The sequence below is a fragment of the Lingula anatina genome, chromosome 1, assembly GCF_051362555.1.
Source record: "Lingula anatina isolate TDL-2025a chromosome 1, LinAna3.0, whole genome shotgun sequence".
In the NCBI taxonomy this organism is placed as follows: Eukaryota; Metazoa; Brachiopoda; class Lingulata; order Lingulida; family Lingulidae; genus Lingula; species Lingula anatina.
This window is the reverse complement of record NC_141767.1, coordinates 70,489,849-70,512,234: the sequence shown is the minus strand read 5'-3', so window position 1 is coordinate 70,512,234 and position 22,386 is coordinate 70,489,849. Positions and strand designations below refer to the sequence as shown.

At 36.9% G+C, this 22,386-nt stretch overlaps 3 protein-coding genes across 9 annotated transcripts in view; 2 read left to right on the top strand and 1 right to left on the bottom strand.

The window, feature by feature from the left end:
• The window catches only part of LOC106173878 (tRNA dimethylallyltransferase), a 50,333-nt gene extending 45,939 nt beyond the window's left edge, over nt 1-4,394 (top strand). For both annotated transcript variants that reach the window (XM_013555176.3, XM_087013730.1), the window contains 5 exons: nt 888-997; nt 1,340-1,457; nt 2,420-2,570; nt 2,708-2,804; nt 3,302-4,394. In XM_013555176.3, the coding sequence (XP_013410630.2) occupies nt 888-997; nt 1,340-1,457; nt 2,420-2,570; nt 2,708-2,714 (386 nt within the window). In that variant the 3' untranslated portion in view covers nt 2,715-2,804; nt 3,302-4,394. The remainder of the gene's footprint in view (nt 1-887; nt 998-1,339; nt 1,458-2,419; nt 2,571-2,707; nt 2,805-3,301) is intronic.
• LOC106173879 (F-box only protein 25) lies at nt 4,305-12,894 on the bottom strand. 3 transcript variants are annotated; one of them, XM_087013748.1, is made up of 8 exons: nt 12,674-12,894; nt 11,335-11,434; nt 9,155-9,247; nt 8,787-8,880; nt 8,343-8,515; nt 7,549-7,835; nt 6,961-7,033; nt 4,305-6,709 (listed from the first exon to the last, which is right to left on the bottom strand). In XM_087013748.1, exons 1-8 carry the CDS (start codon nt 12,799-12,801, stop codon nt 6,620-6,622), a joined length of 1,038 nt encoding a protein of 345 aa, XP_086869874.1. In that variant the 5' UTR covers nt 12,802-12,894; the 3' UTR covers nt 4,305-6,619. The 3 variants fall into 3 exon arrangements, with proteins under 3 accessions (XP_086869874.1, XP_013410633.2, XP_086869880.1); XM_013555179.3 differs by having other exon boundaries at nt 7,549-7,814; nt 12,674-12,892; XM_087013754.1 differs by lacking the exon at nt 12,674-12,894 and adding an exon at nt 12,494-12,638.
• A 1,441-nt stretch (nt 12,895-14,335) lies between these two features.
• LOC106173869 (uncharacterized) lies at nt 14,336-22,345 on the top strand. Of its 4 annotated transcripts, none has more exons than XM_013555164.2 (2): nt 14,336-14,489; nt 19,966-22,345. In XM_013555164.2, exon 2 carries the CDS (start codon nt 20,531-20,533, stop codon nt 21,695-21,697), a length of 1,167 nt encoding a protein of 388 aa, XP_013410618.2. In that variant the 5' UTR covers nt 14,336-14,489; nt 19,966-20,530; the 3' UTR covers nt 21,698-22,345. The 4 variants fall into 4 exon arrangements, with proteins under 4 accessions (XP_013410618.2, XP_013410617.2, XP_086869863.1 ...); XM_013555163.2 differs by lacking the exon at nt 14,336-14,489 and adding an exon at nt 15,488-15,983; XM_087013737.1 differs by lacking the exon at nt 14,336-14,489 and adding an exon at nt 16,636-16,652.
• Nucleotides 22,346-22,386: the final 41 nt, after the last annotated feature.

Below are 22,386 nucleotides of genomic sequence, written 5' to 3'. Positions count from 1 at the left end.
ATTCCCATCTGGAAGTTGGTACAGATGATAATATGCTGGAACTGCCAGATACTCAGATCATAGCAGAAAAAAAAGAAGAGTTTCTTTTTTTTATCCTGCTCCTCCAGGGATCCTAGTTGTATTAGATCTATATTTCTATATTTCAAATTTTGATACAAAGGAAAATATGGAGGAAAAGACTTTTTTAGTAGGAGAAGGTTAGGTTATAGCTTGATGTAATTTTTTATTCTAAAAATTCCTTACATGTCCATAAAATGACAACAAATGAATCACTGAAAGTAAAACTTTAAGATTTGAACAGCTGTGAATAGCAGTTTAATGATTCATACAGAGAGCATAAAAAATGCACCTAATTCCATATTCTGAAGAGATAAGTAGTGTTTAAATAGTGTTTTTGAAAAATAACAAAAATATAATTTTTCGAAAATTTGATGTAGATCATACTTGGGTTGTAATTTTTCCTAGGAGTATTTCACGATATTTTGAAGGCGTAATATAAAAATTAACATTCAATTTACCACAGTTACAGTAATTTACATGTTATTGAAGTACAGGAGTCAATGCCCATGTGAACTGTCTCTATGAGCCCATTTAATTCAGAACAGAAGATCCTAGGATCTAATATGGCAGACCCTATATGAAAGAAAAGCGACTTATCTGCTGATGGTCTCTCTGCCTCCACAGGCACCATTAAACGGATTAAATCATGGCTCCAAAGTTTAACTCCTAGATGCCTGCAAGGACGGCGTGTGTGGAGGCAGGGAGATCATCAGCGTATTAGTCGGCTCTTTTTTCATGTATTGAGCGCCATATTTGATCCATGGATCAGAAGGTCCTGGGATCTTCTTATTCTGAAAGGCCTGTCTAAGTGAAGCTGGTGTTTTCAGGGCCAGGTCAGGATGTTCCAGCAGTGTATACAGTGGATGCCACTAAGCCAGAAGAGTGGGACTATGCTGTACTGGAACCTGCCTGCCATATACTGGAGACTATCATGAAAGTATGGAGTTAGATAGTAAATGTTATATTTAAATTATAAAAATATATTTTGAGATAATCTGCCCTATCCATAAGCTTGAATTGCAGGAGTCACAGGTATTAGTTTGTCTTAAGCATAATTAGGGTTTCAGTGTTGGATAATGGTTAGAGTTAAAAATGGCCTGTTAATAAAAAAACATTTTAAGGATATTTTAGTATCAATGTTCTCACAATGAAAATTTTTCATTAATATTACCCAACACTGAGTTTACTAACCTTGCTGTACAAATTTCCATTAGATAGTAACACTGTTTACTGTTGCATGTATATGATTATTTATTATTTTTTTTATTTTTTTTTCCAGGGTGACGTGCCGCTCATTTCTCCAGCCCAGAAGGAGGTGAAGCAGTCAAATCCCGTCGTCCACAAGATCTGTGACATTTGTGACGGACAGCTTCTGCTAACACAGAGCAATTGGGAAGGTATAATCAGACATGAGCTTTTTCTGCAGAAAAGTGGAATTTCGCGTTTTTCAATTCAATTTGGATGGTTCCTGAGATTCATCAAGGTTAGATGCTGGGTCCCATAATAAATGTTTAGAGGGTTTTTTTGAAACCTAGTCTCATGCCTGTATAATGACATTGTGTAAATTGCTGCAGGTAGCTTGTTCAGTTTTTATGCTGTGGTTAGTTATGTCACCATCTTGGTCTGTATGCCCCGTCTGCGACCCTGGCTGGTAACAAAGTGGTGTTTATTCTGGTGCACATTTAGCATTTCTGATGAGGGAGGATGAGCCATTGATGTGTTGGGACAAGATAGTTAACTCCAGACATGTGTTTGTCCGCCCCAGGTTGCCGTGGATTACCTTGTTAGTGGCGAGAATTTAATTAGGTCCACTTGCTAGTACAGACAGATTAACATGAGGCGTCTGCCAGAGTGAAAACATTGAATTAGATACAAAATGAGGACGGAGGCCCTCTGTACGCCATTACTTCCCATGTTACTCATTACAGTACCATAGATTGCTGTTCATCAGCTTGTTGAGTAAAAACAAGATTAGCAGAATAAGTTCTATTTGTAGCTGTAAATTGCCTGATTGATAAATTTGAATGATTGATTTATATCTGTGGCTGATAAATTGATTGACCAAGAACATGATTGATGGGATTGGATGTAAGTTGATAGAGCAAGCCTTAAAAGCTTGTTCAAACACAGTTTATGTTTGTTTAAATTACATTTGAGTAATTTAGATTGTTCAGTCCCAAATGCCTGTTTTTTTTTTTTTTTTTTTTTTTTTTTTTTTTTTTTTTTTTTTTTTTTTTTGTGTGTGTGAAATTTTGACTTTGAAATGAATAAAATGATTACTTTGTCATGAATAGGAAAAAAAACTATATATATATTTATACAAAAAAATCATAATCAAGTTTAAAATTATTTACTTCAGGTCACCTTAAAAGCAGAAAGCACCTAAAAAGAGTATACAAAAAGAGGAAACGACAAAGGGAACTCCTTCAGCTAATGCAGTCCTATGAGAAGAAAAAGCACACAGAAGCAGCAGGTGGTCCTATTGGGGCAGTGGCAGACGACAGTGCTAGGTGGGTTAATAAAATGAATGTAAACAATGAGTACATTTAAAATTTGTAAGAACTTTCATATTTATGATCATAATCAGTTTAATTTTGGGTTGGTAGCCGATTAGTTGTCATGATTGGTGTACTCTGGATAATTTCAGTACCTGAAATAGAGGCAGTTTGGAGGAAGGAGATATTGATGACGATTTGGAATGCGTCATGTCAGAGAGACCAACTGGAGCAGAACATCTTTGTTAGGTAAGATTTTATTGTGTAACATAAACTATGATTATGTTTAGTATAAGTTGACTTAGGCATGACCAGCCCTGCATGTTTTAGTACATTTGAATATTAGAGCACATTTATCAGGCAGAAGTTGACCGAAAATGTGATATGATATTGAAAGATGTTAACAGTTTTCTAAAACTGGATATGGGTTTTATGATTCACATCAAAGTACATGCTTGTCTCCAGAAATCTACTTTAAGAATCTTGATTGCCATAAATAGCTTATATGTTTATGAACATTGCAGCTGCTCATCTCAAATATTTATGAATGCTGAGGGACGGTAATTTGAGGACAGAATTCAAAATTAATCGTAATTATTTTCTATAGCTGAAATTGGATTTTGTGTCTCTTTATTATGTTGATAAAATTTTTTAAAAAGTTTTGCTTTATATAACATCATTTCATATGTGTTGCAAAATGCTATTATTGCTACATGCAGGTCACAAATTTGTTTATAACATTTTAGATCTGACACTAGACCCAGGAGAAAGGAGCTTTCAGCCACATGGCAGTCTCTGGAGCCTTATCTCAGCGCTGGTGACCTCTGCTGACAGGGAAAAGTTTCCATGGCCACACTGAGGGCAGATGACAGCTTGTAACCATCCTAATAACAGGAGACCCCAGAGAGTGGGGTTAGAAACTGGGGTCAGGAAAAGTGGTGACAGAATGGTCCACAGCTGTTCTGGTGACACTTTGGTCAAAGGGATAACCCCACTTTAAAGAGAAGATCATTAATTAATAAAATATGACTGTGTAAGATTTATAAAATATGGCATGAGCACCTCTTTTCAGTGCTTTACAGGAAAAATGTCTAAGAAAAGAACTGGTGTGGTTGCAAACCCTGTGTGGCACAGGGGTAAGATTTTTTACCAGGGTGTGGTAGGTTACTCAGGATACCTCGGGGGGTGGTTGTTAGCCCATTGTGGCACAGAGGTAAGGTTTGGATACCCAGGGTGTGGTAGGTTACTCAGGATACCTCAGGGGGTGGTTGTAAGCTCAGTGTGGCACAGGGTTGATAGGGACATGTGGGTGGAATGAATGTAGGCTAGAGGCAACTTATTTATAAGGGAAGACCTGTAGCAGGAGGGGGTAGAAATTATCTCAGTCACCACTGGAAGTATTAAAGTAGTATTCATTGTGCCAGTTGAGACAGCCTGGCTTGTGATTGTATTGAAAACCAGGAATTCTACCACAGCATGTTTGTGCATTACTGGGATGTTTTGTCAAAAATTACTAAGGAGACGCTAATTGATTTTATGAGTTAAGTTTTGTGCAACTGGTAATACAATGATACAAGTGCCAATATTGATGTCTCAGTAATGTTTCAATAGTTCAGTTGTAAGAAAATAGATGTTTCTCTAGTTCATTAGTTTAGTTCGAAGAAAAAATCGGATCATTTTGATCACTTACAATTTCAATCGATTGGGTTGTGCTCATTTTTGTGGGTAAAAAAATGACATGACACTGAATGCGTTTAGAACATCTTTATTATTTATTGAACCTTATTATATATTTATATATTTATATGTGAATGGAATAAACCTAAGTAATATACTCAATTCTTTGCATCTGTCTGGAATTTTATCATTAACAATTTTGCCCACCTAATCTTAGACCTTTTAAAACTGATGTAAACCTATGAAGCAATGATTGATGTTGCCTTGACACATTTGAATATGGAAGAAAAAAACTTCGCTTTGAGCTGTGACACACTTTGTGTTAATAAAGAAACTATATATTCTGCTTCATATTATGGGCTTCATTTTTCTGAACTGGAATTATAACAGCATATATAAATATTGTCCATGGTTTTCACCATCCCGTATCAAATTGTCAACTGGACATCACAAAATCAATCTTAAACCATGGACCCATTTTATATGTAAATATACATATTGTGTATACAATTTATTTTAAACATGTATACAAGAATATAGAATATACTGAGAAATATTTTGGGAAGATTTCCGATGCTCTTTATCTTTTGCATAAGTAGTATATATTTTTTATTATAATTAACTGCATAAAAGTCAAATAATGGGACCATTCAGACTAGATAATCCCAGTACTAACTGATACACTGACAGAATATGGCCGACCCCACTTCAAAAGCAAATGCTGGTAATTCCATGATGGTCTCCCCGGGGGTCAGTTAGTACTCAGATCATCTATTCTGAATGGCCATGATGTTGACCAATGTAGGGTTTGCATTTCAGCATGCATTTTTGATGGCTATACATATTTTTTACATGTGACATAATAAAGATATGATATAATTTATAGAAAAAATAATAAAACAATCTACTGTATCATTTTTCACAACACCAATCTCAATCTTAACCTCCACACAGCACCACAGCAATATAATTGTTTGTAAAATAAATATAAAACTTGCAGTAAAAGAAATTGTGCAACAAGATGGTGTATAATACTGATGCATCCAACAAATAAATATCCAGTGATCTGCTTGAAAGAAAGCGAAGTTTGTATTCAATATTATATACAGAAACTGAAACGACTCCATTATCCACCATAACACCAAATTACATCCTTGACATACAGATTTTTTGGTATTGAAACAGTACTGCCACTGGGGACCACTAGAAAAAACTAGAAAAACTTTGGGAGAAACCCATAAACTAAGGTGAGAGATGGTTTTAAACAATGAACCAAAGACTACAATTGGACAGTGATTAATAAATATGGTTAAGTCAAGTCCAGGCTGCAATCAAAACCAATCTACTGGAGAACCCTGGCCTCTGAATATAAACTAGTGAATATAAAAGTTGTTAGTCTTCAATTGTCAATCTGTCCTTATTAGACTAACATGTGAAAACTAATTCACATTAACTTTCAAGATTTCCAACACATCACAAAAACAAAAAAAAAAAAAAAAAAAAAAAAAAAAAAACAACTTTGGCACAACTCATTCTGGTGGGTTGGATTATACAGCACTTCATTCAAAATCTTAATAAGTTGAGAGAGATATAACTAAATATGTAGTACATTCAAGAAAGTAGTTTTTACATAATGTTTTAGCACCACAAAAGCTTTTTCCAAGTATTGAATGAGATTTACATCCTTTGATATAACTACACTGTACAAACAAATAGCACAACACCCTTTGCCAAACAGCTTTATCACAACACACATTTACCTTTTAAATACAAAATGGCATCTATCAATAAGATTTCAGTCAAAATATACATTGTCAAGGTAACAAACTTGCTGAACTGAATATTTTGCTATGAGTGATATGAGTATCCAATGGAATGCAGCTAGTGCACTACAGAAAGAAATAAGTATTCTTTTAAATGACAATATGTGCATTTCAAAAGTGGTTTGCAAGGTTCAAATGTCTTCAAAACTGTGTACACAACATCCACTGTACATTCCTTGCATCTTGACACCAGACAACATCCCAACATCTGTGGTCATGTAACCATCAATCTGGGCCCCCTGCAGAGCTGCGTTTAAAGCATTGACAACTTCAGGGTTTATCTGGCAATATTATGAGATTTTTCATCCTTGAGAATTTATAACAAGTTATAAATAAACCACAGACAGGTTGAGGAAGCCAGTCATCTTGTGGTTCTAATCTTTCAATTTTTGAACAAAGAATCTGGAAGCTAGAATAGGTTGTTTTCTCTTGTCACACGGCAGTTTCTTTTCTCTTTTCTGAGAAAATTTGTACATCCTTCATAAAACTGCAAAGATTATTTTTTACCCATCTGGTTTGCTTACACTGCATGTGAACTTATAAAACTTCACATATAACAAGTTTCTAAGGGTTAAAAATCTGCAGGAATTTATGTGGCGAGACTTCAGTAGACGAGTGGCAGCCATCTTTTGATAAACATGGATGGCCAAGACCCTGAAAGCAGACGACAGTATTTTGTCAAAAATTGATTGGGTAAAATCAGGGGAAATGTGTCAACTACATACTAGTGAAACATTTTGAAGGAAAATATGCGAAGAGAGTGAATCCTTGAGATTATCTTAATAAATTACCAACCTGAGTTGTCATATCATAAAAGGTACATATCAAGGTATATTGGAAGATTTTAAAAGTTTTTTCCAAAGGTCAAAACAAATACATTTCCTTGAAATTTTTTAACTGCTTACCTTCCAGAAAACGCAGTTGCAGTTGTCGCACAGGTGTAACATGTCTGCATAAACTTCCTTTTTGCCGTGCCGTCTGAAATGATAAATACATGCGTGAACCTGTTGCCTGTGGTCCATTCAACAGCTGTGACTTGAGTGCTGAGAGCCATAACAGCAGCTTTACAGATGATAAATTATTGTGAAGATGAAAAATTGGACAGGAACTTCATTTCTAAGTGTTTGTAACCTGCTGTGCTGTCAGAATATACTGTAGAAAAGGTGGTAAAAAAGCTGTTTGGTTCTCATCAATAACACCTCATATTTCAAGTTCAAACACACACAGGTGAAAGTGAAGAGCCTATTTGATAAAAGGTCATAAGTCAATTATCCTGTACTGCCTTTGGGCAATGGCCAAAACATTTAAAATCCTTTTGTTGGTGCATCCTTCAACTTGAACACAAAAATGTTCAAAACCATAAAATAAATTATCATGGCCATAAAATGCTGTGCTCAATGTGTAAAATGCACAGCAGTCTATGATAACATTTCTGGAATAATTAATGTAATTATAATATAATAATAATATATCTATGTAGGTATCAATCTCACTTGACCAGCCTGAGGTACAGTTTCTTCCAGTTCCAGTCCAGGTTGTTCCTCCTCTGGCCACTGACCAGCAGGTTGTTGACCTGGTCATAAGTGAAGTGGTACAGACACAGCTCTCTCCACAACAGCTCCTCGGCAGATATCTCGTACAATCTCTTCTTGGTCAGTCCTGTGCTAACAATGTCTAGGTGATCTGACAACATGCCCAGGATCTTCCACAGACACTCATTGGGAAGATCTGCCAGGGTTCTGCTGCCTTCTTCTGCCTCCTGAAACAAAATATCCGCTGTCTGTTCTCAAGTGAATAGGAAACAATATTGTCATTTTTTAAACAAAATATTTCAATAACTTAAAGACAACATATACTGTTATACCCCTCTGCCCCCCCCCCCCTCAAAAAAAAAAAAAAAAAAAAAAAAAAAAAAACCCTTGCACTAAATGTCTGATGGAAGGATGAATTAGATGACTACTGGAAGTCTTGGAAGAAGAAACCTTGGCCAAACTGGAAATCTGAAGCTCTGGATAGGAAACAATGGAAAAAGCATGCTGAGGCCTTTGTCCAACAGTGGAACACTATAGGCTCTAAATGATGATGATGATGAAATGTCTGCTGCCTATTCTCAGTAGAATAAGAATTCATTTCTAAAGACAAAATTCTCTTTTTAAAAAAAAAATATTCAATGAGTTGAAGCAAACATACTCTCATATTTATTTCCAAGAAAAAAAAAGCTTTACATTTGGTCTCGTAAAATTTCAGCATTAATATTATAACAATAAAAACTGTACAACTGCCTTACATGTACAGGTTCTAACACAGTTGCCAGTTGACTCTTCGCCCTGTTAACTGTCTCCATGTGATTCTGCCACAGAGTTGGACTTCCCAAGTGGTATCTTTCCTCGGCAATGAGAACCTGGCGGGCGCTCACCAGGAGTTGTTTAAGCAGCTGAGTATTAGTCTTTGCTGTCACCACTACAACAAAAATGGGGCAATAATGTTTTTCTTTAGGTCATCTATATGCACTCTTTAAATATATTTTAAACTTATGATCCGCTAAAAGTCAAAAATTTAAACTCCCACATGGAATATGTTGAGAAAATATCTGCTTTTTGGCCAGGAAAGCTCTGTTCTGAAGCAAGTAGGGCCAACTAAGAGGGTACAAAAGGTCCGTTCTTTCAGAAAAAGTACCCCCCATTAAAATTTCTGGCTGTTAGTAGAAATCAAAGAAGCACATGTAACTGACCATAGTTTGTTGCTGCTTCCAGAATGCTGAAGACCTGTTTCTGGGCTTGTCCTCCAAGATACTGCAACTTTTCATTGATCAAAACATCCAAGAGCTGTGAAGAAATAGTTGACATCTTGTGTGAGTAAATTGTTACAACATTCAAATATTTCAACTTCTGGAAGTATGTTACATTCTAATTTATTTGAAATATTTATAAGCTTCATGTAAAGTTATTACCCACACTGCTTTGCATTTTTGAAAGTATTTTAAAGTTACTGTAACAAATAAGTTTTTTATTCTGTTTCCACGAATTCCAATTATTGAGTTTATGTATAATAAAATTATATATATATATATATATAACAGACAGGTAGCATTCTTTTTACCTTGCAAACATAGTTAAATCTACGGATATTTTTGGCTGCACCAGCAAAGTCAAGTTTGGTCAGGACATCACCTAATGAAATCTGCATCTGATGCTAAAAAGGAATAAAAAATAATTATTACAAAAATAATAATAATTTAGACAGCATTTGTTGTTGGTCCCTTATTTCAAGTCATCTATAATGATATGTAAGTCAGCTCAATTAGTCAGTAAGCAAAGGGTAATCCAGACTACCTCCACCTGTAGACTACTGTAGAGATCTACAGGGATACCTGTTCACCAGGAATGAGTCAGCTAAAACCTGCTACTTCTCCTCACAATAAACATTTAGGCCAATACACAGTGTTACTTCAGCCAATTAAGACCATTACTGGACAAGTAGCATTTCCAAGATTCTGAGGGATGTTTACCCTTTTTTTATTGCCTTACTAAATCCTAAATCCAAATTGTATGAACACTAAGAAATATTTGTAGTGATGACTGCAGAATCTTCTCAGGTGGCTATCAACTTAAAGGTACATGTATACTTAACCAATGCATCATTTGCTATTAAGTCTGATCCTTCAGCAGCCTGAAGGATCTCTCTAGATCTACCTCAATAAATTACATCGAAAAAATAAAGTGTCAAAAAACTAAATAAAATAAAGTGAAAAGAAGATACAAGAAACAGCTGGTTTTTAAGGATACTGCTGCTCATTTAGATACATCACAACTGTATACCTGGGAATGTGGCAACACGCCAAGACACAAGACAAAGGCATTCTTGTCCTGCCAAATCATCTACGCAGTTTGGAAGTACTGAACTAGTTTATTCTCTAAGAATGCCATCCAGGAAGTGACAGGTTGGTTATTCAATATGTTATCTATATACCCTGGCTACAGGTGCCGCAGTCAGGGACATATTATGTCATATAAGATGTGGACACAACACTGAAAACTAAATTAATGAGGACTTGACTAAAATAAAAAAAACTGTGTATTTTCTAACTAATATTATGTTTTTCTTGTTTGTAACATTAGTAGTAACCACCACAATCCCTGATTCCTGTGTCTAAATTATCCTGGAAACTGGCCCATACACTGAGTACAGTCAGGTAGAGAGGCATGTTTATAATATAACTTAGTTGACTTAACTCCTGATACTCGAGTTCCTTTGTACCAGGTAATGAATTGCTAAGGTTTATATTCCCTAACTTATTGGCACTGTGCCTTTGTGTTACTGCAGTGCAGCAAACCCTAGTTGAGACTGGTTTTAAACCAACAGGGATTTAGTCTTAATTTCTACAGGGAGATCCTAACCTTCCCCCCCCCCCCCCCCCCCACCACCACCACCCCCAATCCGTGAGTTCATTGATCAGCACACTCAGGTGTTAGCAAGGTCACAGAGCAGGGTGGGGCGGGGATCTGATACTTGAATGTAAGTCAATTTTTTAAAATTAAAACTAGTGTGAATGCATCCTAAGATGAGTAAAATAAAAGATTCATAGCTTCTGCACCTGGCACTGACAAAGTGAAAACTAGACAAAACTGACATGAACTGTCTTTAAATGTGATGATTCAAAAGAGTAAAGTTGTTTTATGCCAACAAAGACACAGTTTTTGCTTACTTTGGAAATCATATTTTCTTCTCACTATAAGCTTAATTTTGAACAATAAAATAAATAAATTAAATTAAATTTCATTATAAACACATTGGGGATCTAGTCAATCTCTTGAATTTATTAGTAGAAAGCTCCATCCAGACATCTAGTCATATTTTATGAGCAAATAAACCATAATTTCTTCTAAAAATAACAATCCATGTACCAACTGTCAGATACACGACTCCCGACAAAAGGTGTCACATAATTTTGTTACATTTCTAGCCACATCAAGTCTAAGACTCACCTCTCTGGACACAGTTTTAGCCACATCAAGCCTAAGACTCACCTCTCTGGACACAGTTTTAGCCACATCAAGCCTAAGACTCACCTCTCTGGACACAGTTTTAGCCACATCAAGCCTAAGACTCACCTCTCTGGACACAGTTTTAGCCACATCAAGCCTAAGACTCACCTCTCTGGACACAGTTTTAGCCACATCAAGTCTAAGACTCACCTCTCTGGACACAGTTTTAGCCACATCAAGTCTAAGACTCACCTCTCTGGACACAGTTTTAGCCACATCAAGCCTAAGACTCACCTCTCTGGACACAGTTTTAGCCACATAAATGTGGGGCTGACTGTGTGTCACCAATGCACTGTGCCTGGATTCCATGTCTTCCAATGCAAGCTTGATGATTCTGAAAACAGAATTCAGGGACTTGAAAACAGAAGTTGCAATTCCATGTGTTACTGTTTCACTCAAGTGCATTTGAGTCATTAATAGAAATAAGACACATGGAGTTATTTTTATGTGATTTACATGTTAATGTTACTTCACTTTTTTGTGGACTGACCCAGTTTGGAACCTTCTAGTGTGGAGATCTATCTGATAACTCAGTACATGAAAAACATATATCATATACCATTCATCCACTTTTCTACAAATAATGTAAGAATCAGCAAAAATATAAGTAAGATTTTAGCTGCAGGTGTCCTGGCATTTTGACTGTTATCCATAACATTTGACATATTTAGATAATACAATATTTTTTTTTATCTTCCTGTGGTTTCCCCTTTTGCAACAATGCTGACATTGCAAGACAGCAAGCCTGCAAGAGCAAAACTTGGCCTTTACCATGTTTGTACAATGCAGACTTGTGAAATGTCACTTTTCTAAATCTAGACCACATGAGACATTATTGATCTCACATCACAAAACCGTATCCACACATTCACTGAAAAACTTGTGTTCCTGACATCAGTTTAAATACAAGTTGCATATATCAACACTTTTACACTTAACACGTGCTCAGAAAATAAGTCATGTGAGATGCTAGATGTTGCTGAATTTAGTGTCATGTCTAAATGTACAGAGATACAAAATATCATGTTATATTGAAATCTTTTTGGGGAAAACACCTAACTCGACCGGGTTTGTACCTGAGCACTGGCTTACTTACCATGTGAGTGCTCTGTCACTAAGCTATCGCACCTAGGTCTACCCCAACCAATCAATACAATATGTTTAATTTATTTATTTATCTATCTAAATGGCAACATTCCATTTTCTCTGTACCAAAATACACTGAGATACCAACAGTAAAAGTAATCCCATAGTTTTTAGATCTTTCTTCAAATAACGTAAAAACACGTTGGCAGGAGTGCCCGGTGCAGTACTGGTGAATTAGCTTCAACACTGTCACAGTCACAGAGATACAAGAAATAAACCTACCACAGGTTCACAATCAGAGATTTACCTTGTGAAAAAATCGACTTTCAGTTCCCGTTTCCAGGCTCTCCCTCCAATTAAAAGTTAGGCGCCACTGCTCCTGCCATATGTTACAGGATTTTAAGAAAAATACGAAGCAGCAAATCATATGACCAAACTCTGTTACAAGAGAAAAAGATGTGTGTACTGAAAAACAAAGGGCCCCTACCTCGCAACGACATTTTCGTTTAGATTTTCAAGCAATTTCAGCCTCCACATTCTCATTCTTTCCCATCCTTTGTCTGTTCGTACCCACTGTTCTCCTGGAGATCTCCAGTCTTTTCCTAAAAACGGCATTTTAACGCTTTCAGTGGATAAAACTTGATGGTCTCAATTCGTCCTGACAGAAAAATTGCGTATGTGCGTGGCTATGCGTGTTTTTATTTACAACGGAAGCAGTCACGGACTATACTAAGATGCTATAATCTGATTGGTCAAATTTCTAAGCAGCTTTCTTCTGATTGGACGAGCTATAATACACGCACAGAGTGTCACGTGCATTTGTTGTTACCTGTCAGCTGTGAGCAATGTGGTTTCTTGCCAAGCTTAAAGCACCTGACGATCTTACATATTGCGTGTTGGAAAAATAACAGGTTTTTAGAATATAAAGAGACGCCTGTGCAGTATGTGTGTAATGGTTGAAAGAAGTTGTGGTCCTGAAAATCTAAATTTGCAAAATGTTGATCACGTATTTTTTAAGGTAGACTAAAGGTAAATTAATTTCAATTAATTTGTTTTTCTTTTTAAATAGGTAAATATAAAAAATACCAAGTGGAATAAATAGAACGTGTAATGTATATGAAGTTGGTCAATAACAATACGTTATACATAGCATCTTCAAGGCGACCCAAGCTTGTGGTAAAAGTTACCTTTTGTCATCGTCTGCTCGCTCGTTCACTGGGATTTTCTCAGCTAATGCATTCGTCACTACAGCAATATGTTACTGAAGAGAGCGTATCAAAGATAGTATAAGAAGTCCATTCCTTCTTAAGACTTAATAACAATACTTTTTTGAGATCCCGGCCAAAAAATATGAATCTTGAATAGGTTCAAACAGAGTGTAATTGTAGGCCTAGGTTTGCCATTGCCAGAGTTTCAGATCAAAATATTATGAATACAATAAATGGAGATAGCCATAATGTTTATAATTTGTTTGTTGATTAGTGCGACAATGACTTGTGATGGAGCAGGGCAGAGTGACGATCACTTCCCCGGCTTTAGACACTGAGCACACACAGGTTTTCTTGAAAAAAAATTACAAGTATTTTTGTCAATATTCGCGGCGCGTATGAGAACATTATCATTAAATCTATTTGCGAAATTCTATTTCAGAGTTGCGATGAGTATGTTGTATTTCCCTATTCAGAGAAACCATTAGGGGCCCTCTAACATCAATAGTACCCCACGTCCTATAAACAAGAGCGAGGATGAGGTCAAGAAATGAAAATACAAGGAAACTTCCCCACCTGCATTTATGCGTGCCCTTTAACTTAAAAATCATTTGGGGTTATTCAGCTGAATAAAGTTATTTGTTTGCACAGAAAGCACCTCTAATATGCCACTCATATTGATTTATGTTTGAGTGTTCTTGTCATGAAATCGGTAAAATAGATCTTGTCATTTGGAAAAATACAAAATAATAACACATCAGGTCACTTTAAGGGAAGACAGAAAGTCAGATTATTTTAAATAATGAACAACTTTTACTGCCATTGATGAAAGAAAGTTAATAAAAAAGGTAGTTGATGAATAACACACCCCCGGGTAATACAACTGAAGAGAAATAATTGTATTTATATTGCAATCCATTAACACATGTTTTCTTTAAAATAATATGCTTTCAGCTTGTAAGTTTCACGACTCACTGATGTTCAGTATAAGCAGTCATCAGCACCCTCTAGTGCCGTCTCATAATACTAAGCCAATGAATGAACTGCGCCCACAGCTACAAGTTTCCGAGGTTTCAACAGAAAATGATAGAAAAGGTAGGCCATACCCACTGAAAGATTGAATATTAATTTTATTCAACTTTCGTATATTTCAATTATAGGTATCATTTAAAAATGTAATGAAAGATTACGTTTTAACACCAGGTGTAGTTCAACCAATAAGGTCTTCTCTTATTTACCTGTACTTCGGACGACCAGTGTACCTGTGGGTCAATATACATGAATATTTGTCTGACAGGAATGGTCGTCTTAGGAATAAAAGTACGGGTTTCCATATGATTAGTAAAGGTTATGGTTAGCTGGGGGATTTGGGGTTTGAACATGGGACAATAATCACCTGTACAAAGTATTGGAAAACGGACTAGAGTTTTCAGCGGATTATCATTCATGTCACCGCGGCACGTGGCGCGTATGCCTTTTAAGTATTTCGCTATCTAATCCAGTTTTTGACCAAATAATGCTTATTTAAGTTACTGATAAGAATGCCTAAATAGTCAATGGATCCATAGTCAAATAAGTAAGTTTGAGTTTCCCCCCTTAAAAAAATAATACGCTTTATTGAGTAACAATTACATCCGATAACCCTATATTTAATTTCATTGTTATTTTTATTGCTGGCTCACAGTCAAATAATGTTTCACGCGGATTTCCCCATTTTCCTGCTCTGGCTTTTTACGCCTTCCCGTTATTGTGCGACACCAGACTTTTATTATGTCATTGAGAAAGTGACACGTCGTCCTCCTTGGTGTGATTTCAATGTTTGTTAATTGAATGTTGACGTTTTTACACCCGATCCTCTGCCCTTTCTGCGATTAAACCATGACGTAATGAACGGCTCACTGTATTTTATACAGAGTCCAACAGGTACCTTATAGAACGGGTTTGTGAACCATTGTGACTGCTTGACGGCTGTGTCAATAAAACAGAATGTTGGCATTTATGTTTTCTGAAGCCAAACCCGCGTTGGCGAATACACAATACAACACCAGCTGTATTTCGGACCTCCTTGAATAAATTCAACATACCGTAATTTTGACAACAAAGCTCACCTATTGCTGGCGATGTTTAACAGCAAATGTTGACACGATTGGCTTTTCTTTTATGGAAGGTTGACTGAAGGGCACATTAGCTGCCATTTTAGTGGATGGATGAAAGTAACACCCATCGGTTGCTAAGTTGACGGAAGCAAATAGTAGTAATTCTACCCCAGGGCTTTAACCTAGCTGATTCCGCAAAGCTCTTTTGAGAAAGCCACTATTCATTACGTGGTATGCTTGATATTCGGATTAATCTGTTGGTACATTGGTGGCCGCCTAGTCAACGAAGGATGACTATGTTTTCGAGCGTGACATGTGCATCATATTATTACTAAAACTAATTTACATGGGGAGAGAAAAATAATTAGAATAGCCGTTTCCAGCGCAACAACTTATTGATTAATTCAGTTTTCTCTGCGCGACATCCTAGTGAACAATACTGGTAGTAGTTCTATGGTACACGGTGGAGTGTGATCTTCTTACACAAGAACAGGTATGTATAGCTATTACAACTTGAAAGATGTGGCGTTCATATTTCAGATACCGTAATGGATTTTTTTCCTTTTCTGCGAAAAAAAGGGGTGACGAAAGGCTTACCGATGTATGGTACTAGGGGCGCTTTTAATTGAAAATAAAATGAAATTGAATTAAACATAGAATGGGGGTAATTAAATCTAACATCCGTAGATCAATGAAAAACTAAGGTATTTCCTGACGACAACTCAACAAATTTGAAACCGAATGAGGGAGCAACGATTTTTGAAGTTAGTTTATTTATATACCTGTGCTCTCTCCTTTTTTAATGTGTTATCTGTTTATTTAGGTATTCAAAATATCACGCCGATGGTAAAGTTAATATTGTATATAACGTTGCGGAAACAAGCATTAATATAGGGATTCAAGAGAGGAGAAAAAGAGACTAAGAAAACAAAATTAAACCTGTGTCTGGGAATGGAATCGATATTTAGTGAATTGAATCAAAGTAGGCATAGTTAGTGTAACGCTGATCGGTTTTATATAGTTCAGTTGCTATATACCTTACCCGGAAATTAGCCTGCTGTGGTGAAATTGGTCTCTCTGAGGACGCGCATTCTTCATGTCGTCGTGTCACAGTGTAATCATTAGGCACTCAGAAATGGCTTCTTATCAGTGAAGTGACCGGGTAAGTTTATATTTGTGTAATTCATATAAAAAACGTATCATTACCAGAGAGCATTTGCTGGAATATTTATATTGCTTTTGGACTGTTCAGAACTATGTGATTGTTACTAAAGCTTGTAAAGACGGAGAGAATCGGGGGATGGGTCTAGCCGTGTGTGTGTGTGTGTGTGCGTGTGTGTGTGTGTGTGTGACAAATATTTATAAATATATTTATATATGTTTCTTGTATTAATTCCGTGCCACTGTAATCCTTTTTTATATATATTCAGCAAGGAACACGTTGGCAGGAAATAATCTTTGAATACGGATTTTTGAACGCGTTTTGATATTAACCTCTTAAAGGCCCCATTTTCTGTACACTTAAAGTATCGTATACAATGTTTTAATCTCATCATTGGCCATAAAGAGCTGCGCACATGTTAAATCTAGCATGTCATGGTTTTTACTCAAATTGCAAATCTATAGAAAATGTTTCCAACATGGCACGTTTAAAAGCTCCATTGACAATTATTTGTCATTTTATTTTGATTGTAGTTGCAAATATCTCGAGTCTAAACACACGAAAAATAAAAAGAAATCAAGATGAAAACTGACTGGCACACAGCTGCTTATTTATGCCTTTCTTTCGGCAGTCAGATCTTTTTTATATAAAACTCGATCGTTTCGGATTTGTTTGTCGTAGACATGACTCCGCCGCTCAAGTATGGTTGTTGACTGCACCTGACACTGTTTGCAAGCATTGATCGTTTTTCTCCATACACGCTAGGCTAACAGAGACCCAAAGCTCTGCACAACATTCTAATGAAGGTTTACACCAACATGGTTGCAAACCATTTACGAATTTTCCACGCTTGTTCAACTATCGATTCCCTGTTTTCAGCTCTTTTTCTATTATAAATTACATTATAAAAAGTCAAAGCATTATGAGGACTTTGTACTAGGTACGGGTATCCTTTGATTGACAACAAGAAAATCATGCATCAAATAACGTTTGAAATAGGACCTTTAATACACAAGCTGATGGTTTCTGATTCCACCCGAGTTATAATCCGAATTATGTCAGATCAAACGATACACTTCGTGCCATGGTAATAAGACCATATCTACAAGGTTTTATCAAGGGATTAAAGTTTTTTTACAAAAATTTGCGATGTTCAATGGATAGTTATGTCTAATTCATGACAGGTGAAAATAAAATGGAGATATTAGCGCTACCATGTAAATGGATACTAAGGTTTTAAACAATATTTTCTGATGCCTTCACGCAACAATGAGCTAACTTTGAAATGCTTTGTTTTAGCAAAGAGTCAAATATATAGAATTTAATAAAATCTTGGGAGCTAAACTTATGAATGTGCTTAAAAGAATTTTGATAGTGCTATCAACCCCAAAAAGTCAACAACCATTTACATCTTTTTTTAATGCAGCAACTGCGTTAAAGATATGCTCAGCTTTTTCTATTAAAGGGATACCATCCGTGTTCAAAAATGTCCCAAAGTTATATTTACTATGTCTACATATTCTGCAAAGCTACTTATCTTTAGAAAAAGATTTTTTTTAAAGTGGTCTCGGTGACTGGTCTTTAATTCTAAACTAAATTTTAGCTAGAATAGAGAAGAGTAATTTTGCTAGAAATGATGTAAAACATCGAATCTACACGCAGGGTAGGACAAAATTGTTTTTCTTTATTTAATTTTAAGGAAAATTCAATTTGGCTGGAAAATCCAGGAAAGGTTACATATTAGAAAAGATTGTGTAGACAGGGGTACTTGCGCCTGGTAATGCACTGGGAAGCCCTGCCTCTTAACAAATCAACTGATACCTGTTTAGGAAAATTACAGGTTTTCATGAACTGAAATTCTATGTAAGCCCGATAGCAGTTTTCTGCTTCATTCCGCCGTCTCTAACGTAATTTGTGATTGAAAGAGATCTGTTCAGCCGGCCTTGTATTTGCTTGTTAAAGCAGTTCGATAAAATTTGCTGGCGAGATCGTGAACTGTATTAATTAGCACCGACCACGCCCTTCCTCACAATACGTCAAATCGATTTACACTTTTCTTAATTCTCTTATCAACTTCCAATTGTCAGTGGGACGCTAAATGGCTAGGTACGTAGGGTAGTGCGTTCCTTGCTTTCTCCGTGTTAGCTAATCGAATATCATTAAAGTACGTTTGTAAATGACCACTGGTTGAGAATGTCACGTCTGCAGCGCCCCAGGTTGTTTTGTTTTTGCCTAACTATGAAAACAAAGATGTCACTTCTTCTATGTTTCTGCATGTTTGGAGTCGACATATTTATTCTGAAAGCAAAGTTACCCAAGCCATAAGACAATCAGATAGGTCAAAGCGTGTGGTCATATTGACGCTAGACCCCGAACACGGACAAACACGGTACAGACAGAGAGAAACAGTTTTAAGGGTAAGAAAACTCCAGTAAAAATAAACCGCATTCTTAAGCGTGGGGGAGTCATGAACGTGGTAAGGAAATTCGATTGTGTAATTTCTGACGGAACTGGGGATTGATCCAAGTTTTGTAAATGGTATTATGGTGTGTTGTGTTGTTCGGGTGTTTTGGTCAGTTGTGTTGGGTGTTTTGGTCAGTCTCGGCCGTACAATAATACGTTCTAGGTGTGCTAACAGTGGCACGTATAGTGTTGCATCACAAGTATATCAAAGAAAGCAACAAAGGGGCATCGAACTTTATTTCAAAAAGAAATGACCAAGTTTGCTTTGATTTCACGCCGGAGGAAACAGCAAACACGGTCCATTATTTTAATAATTCTGGTCATCTTTATTAGTACGCTCACTGTAACTATGGGGTGTTGAAATTAACAATAAAAATTGTTTAGGATTTGTTTTCTTCAAATTCTTGCGGCGGTAATTGTTCAACTGGCCGCTACTAGGACATATCATACATGTAAACACGTAACATGGAAGTAAGACAGCGGGCAAGCGCAGGACAGACATGTCAGTGAATTCTGAGACAAGCCTTATTGTATTTACGTTTTAAAAACTTTCTATGTTATATTTCAGTTAGTCATTATTTTCCGGAAAAGTGTGTTTTCTAAGAAATCGATTTCTCTTTTACCACCGACGGGCCGTCGTGTTGAACATCAGCCCAAGTGACTTGGCGAGAAAAAATATGATCTAACGAGCATTTCATTGTTTTCTCTGCTCAGTATGCTCATTTTTCATAATCTCAAGTCATTAAAGCGGCTGCAGTATGAACAAAGTAAGTGGATGGCGTTCTTTATTCATGTGACAGCAATGTGTCGTTTTTAATATAAAACCTTATCGTTTCTTTTTCAATTTCAGTTGATAATGTGACAGAGGACGATTAAAATCTGAGGGGAAAGGTGAAATTTACAGAAATACACACCCAACCGTATGTGGATTGTATCACGTTCCCTGTACAGACGCAAGCAATTTCATAAATAGCGTTGTGGAAACGGCGTGAAGGTGAACCAGCATCTGTTATTAGCCATTCCATATCAATAGAACTGGTATCACACCTGCATAACGCAGCTACAGGTGAGCGAATTGCCAGTCATACTGAGCACAGAGAGTGGGGAGGATTTCAGCCTACTGTATGAACTCGACAGGAGGTCGGTACTAAGAAGTTTATATCAACAGCATGCACAACGACAACGTTGACAGCAACACGCATAGAGAATCTTACGGGAATACCTAGAAACTCATTCGGGCATGTGAAATAAAAACGAGATATTATCATTCTCTACGGAATTAGACTCAGAGCACCAGAACGGAGGAACTTATGTTCGAATATAGAAAACACAATGGCAAGAATGTAGAGGAAATCACTTTCTTTCTGATTTTTTGAACATGTACTTGAACATCCTCCTAACGTCAGGACAACACAATGACGACCAAAAAACCTAACAATACTCATCCGAGGATTCGGTGTAAAGACATCCCTTTTATATCTCCGTCCATCTTGACTGTGTTCGTTGGATTACTAGTTACAGCCGGCGGGGGAGGCTTGTGTGTTGTTGGATATTACGCAGACTATTTTTCCACAGAAACTGTCAACGCGGCTAACGGCACGGTGACGTACAGGACGAACGACGTGTCACGTAGCTGGCTGGTGGCTATGCCCTACGTCGGCTCCGTCATAATGGGGATAGGCTCGTTTTTAATCATCGTCGCCTGTGTGGTAGTGTGTGAGGCATGGGACAGAGTTAAAAACAGTAAAATAGAATCAAGTACATCGGCAAAGAAAAGCCCCAAAGACATATTTTACTCCACCGTGGTCGAGGAGGTGGCGCGTGATACCAAAACCAGGCAAGACCGTCTCTCGGCTACACTGCGAGGGGAAAACGACCTGCAAAACAGACCACTTACAGCGATAAAGGAAGCAGCACTAGAGACTTCGCAGGAAGAAAAACCAAGCTTTTTAGAGAGAATAGGTCTGAGGCGTAAAGAGAAAAATGCTGAAAAACCTATAGAAAATAGCGAGACTATCTCTAAAGCACTCAAGCAAATTCCAATGGAATTATTTACTCTGACGCCATTTGAACATCGGTGTAAATCTAATAGTGGCTTATCTGAAGAAGGGAGGTCCATGTCGAGTTGGAGTTTACCAGATGACATAAATAAAAACAAAAAAGCGGGTAGTGCAAATTCCCAAGCGGATTTGTTCGAATACTGTAAAGAGTGTTCCTCAAATTCTAGCGAAACGACATCTCCCAATTTGTCGAAAAGACCCCCAGGGTTTAACACGCGGCTCATCCCACCACAAGGTGTGGGGAGCCTTTACTGTGATACCGCCTCCAAACCCACGACTCCTGATTTATCCCACAATGTCCACAGACCGGGCGGGGTCATTAAAGTCAAAGAAAAATGTGTCGACCCTCTGGAGGACGACTCTCAGCATTACCCTAAAAGTGACGTCTGTGTGATAGTCCACGAGGTATCGGTGCACAATGAGGATGATACCCAAGTAGAGAACTTTTTTTCTTTAACGGCCAGCAATACTCCTGATGACGCGAATACTTCTCCAGGCGATCACTTAGCTAGTAGTGTATAATAACGGCTAATGTGGCCTTGGACTAGATTGATATTGATATGTGATTGTTGTTGAAAGCCTTGAAAAACTCACTATTCTGATTACCAACAAGTGTTTCATTGCAATGCATTTTAATTGACTGTTCTGTATAAAGAAAGTATTCATCATTTCCATCAATCCATCATTTTTCTCATTTAACTTTGATTTTATTGTAATTTGATAACCCAAAGAGTGAGATCGTCATTAAATATTGATAATATATGCAGCTCCTGTTGAAAGGTAAATGTGATGATGTACTTTGTAAGCGATGCAAAACAAACTACGATGTATGTCGTTTGTTGATATTTTCGCAAGGATTTTAAGCCATCAGAAGCCCCCGAAAGGTAATTTAATATGATTTAAGGGGCTGCTTCAGCACTAATGTTTCGTTAGTAGGTAATCACTATATCAATAGATGTGCTGATACGAAGCTCAACTCCTGTGTATGTATGTTTTACTTGCTGTGTACGGAAAGTCGTACATATCTAATTCTAAATGGGCTGTATCCACGCAATACCGCCTTAAATGATGCATTACAATATGTTAAGGTTAGATACTGCTTCAATACTGCGGGCTATCAATGTAAGAATAGAATCCACGAACACCAGCCTTAAATACAATTATACCATATTTAACGTTCCTGTCTACTCTATCCATCGATTCATTTTTAC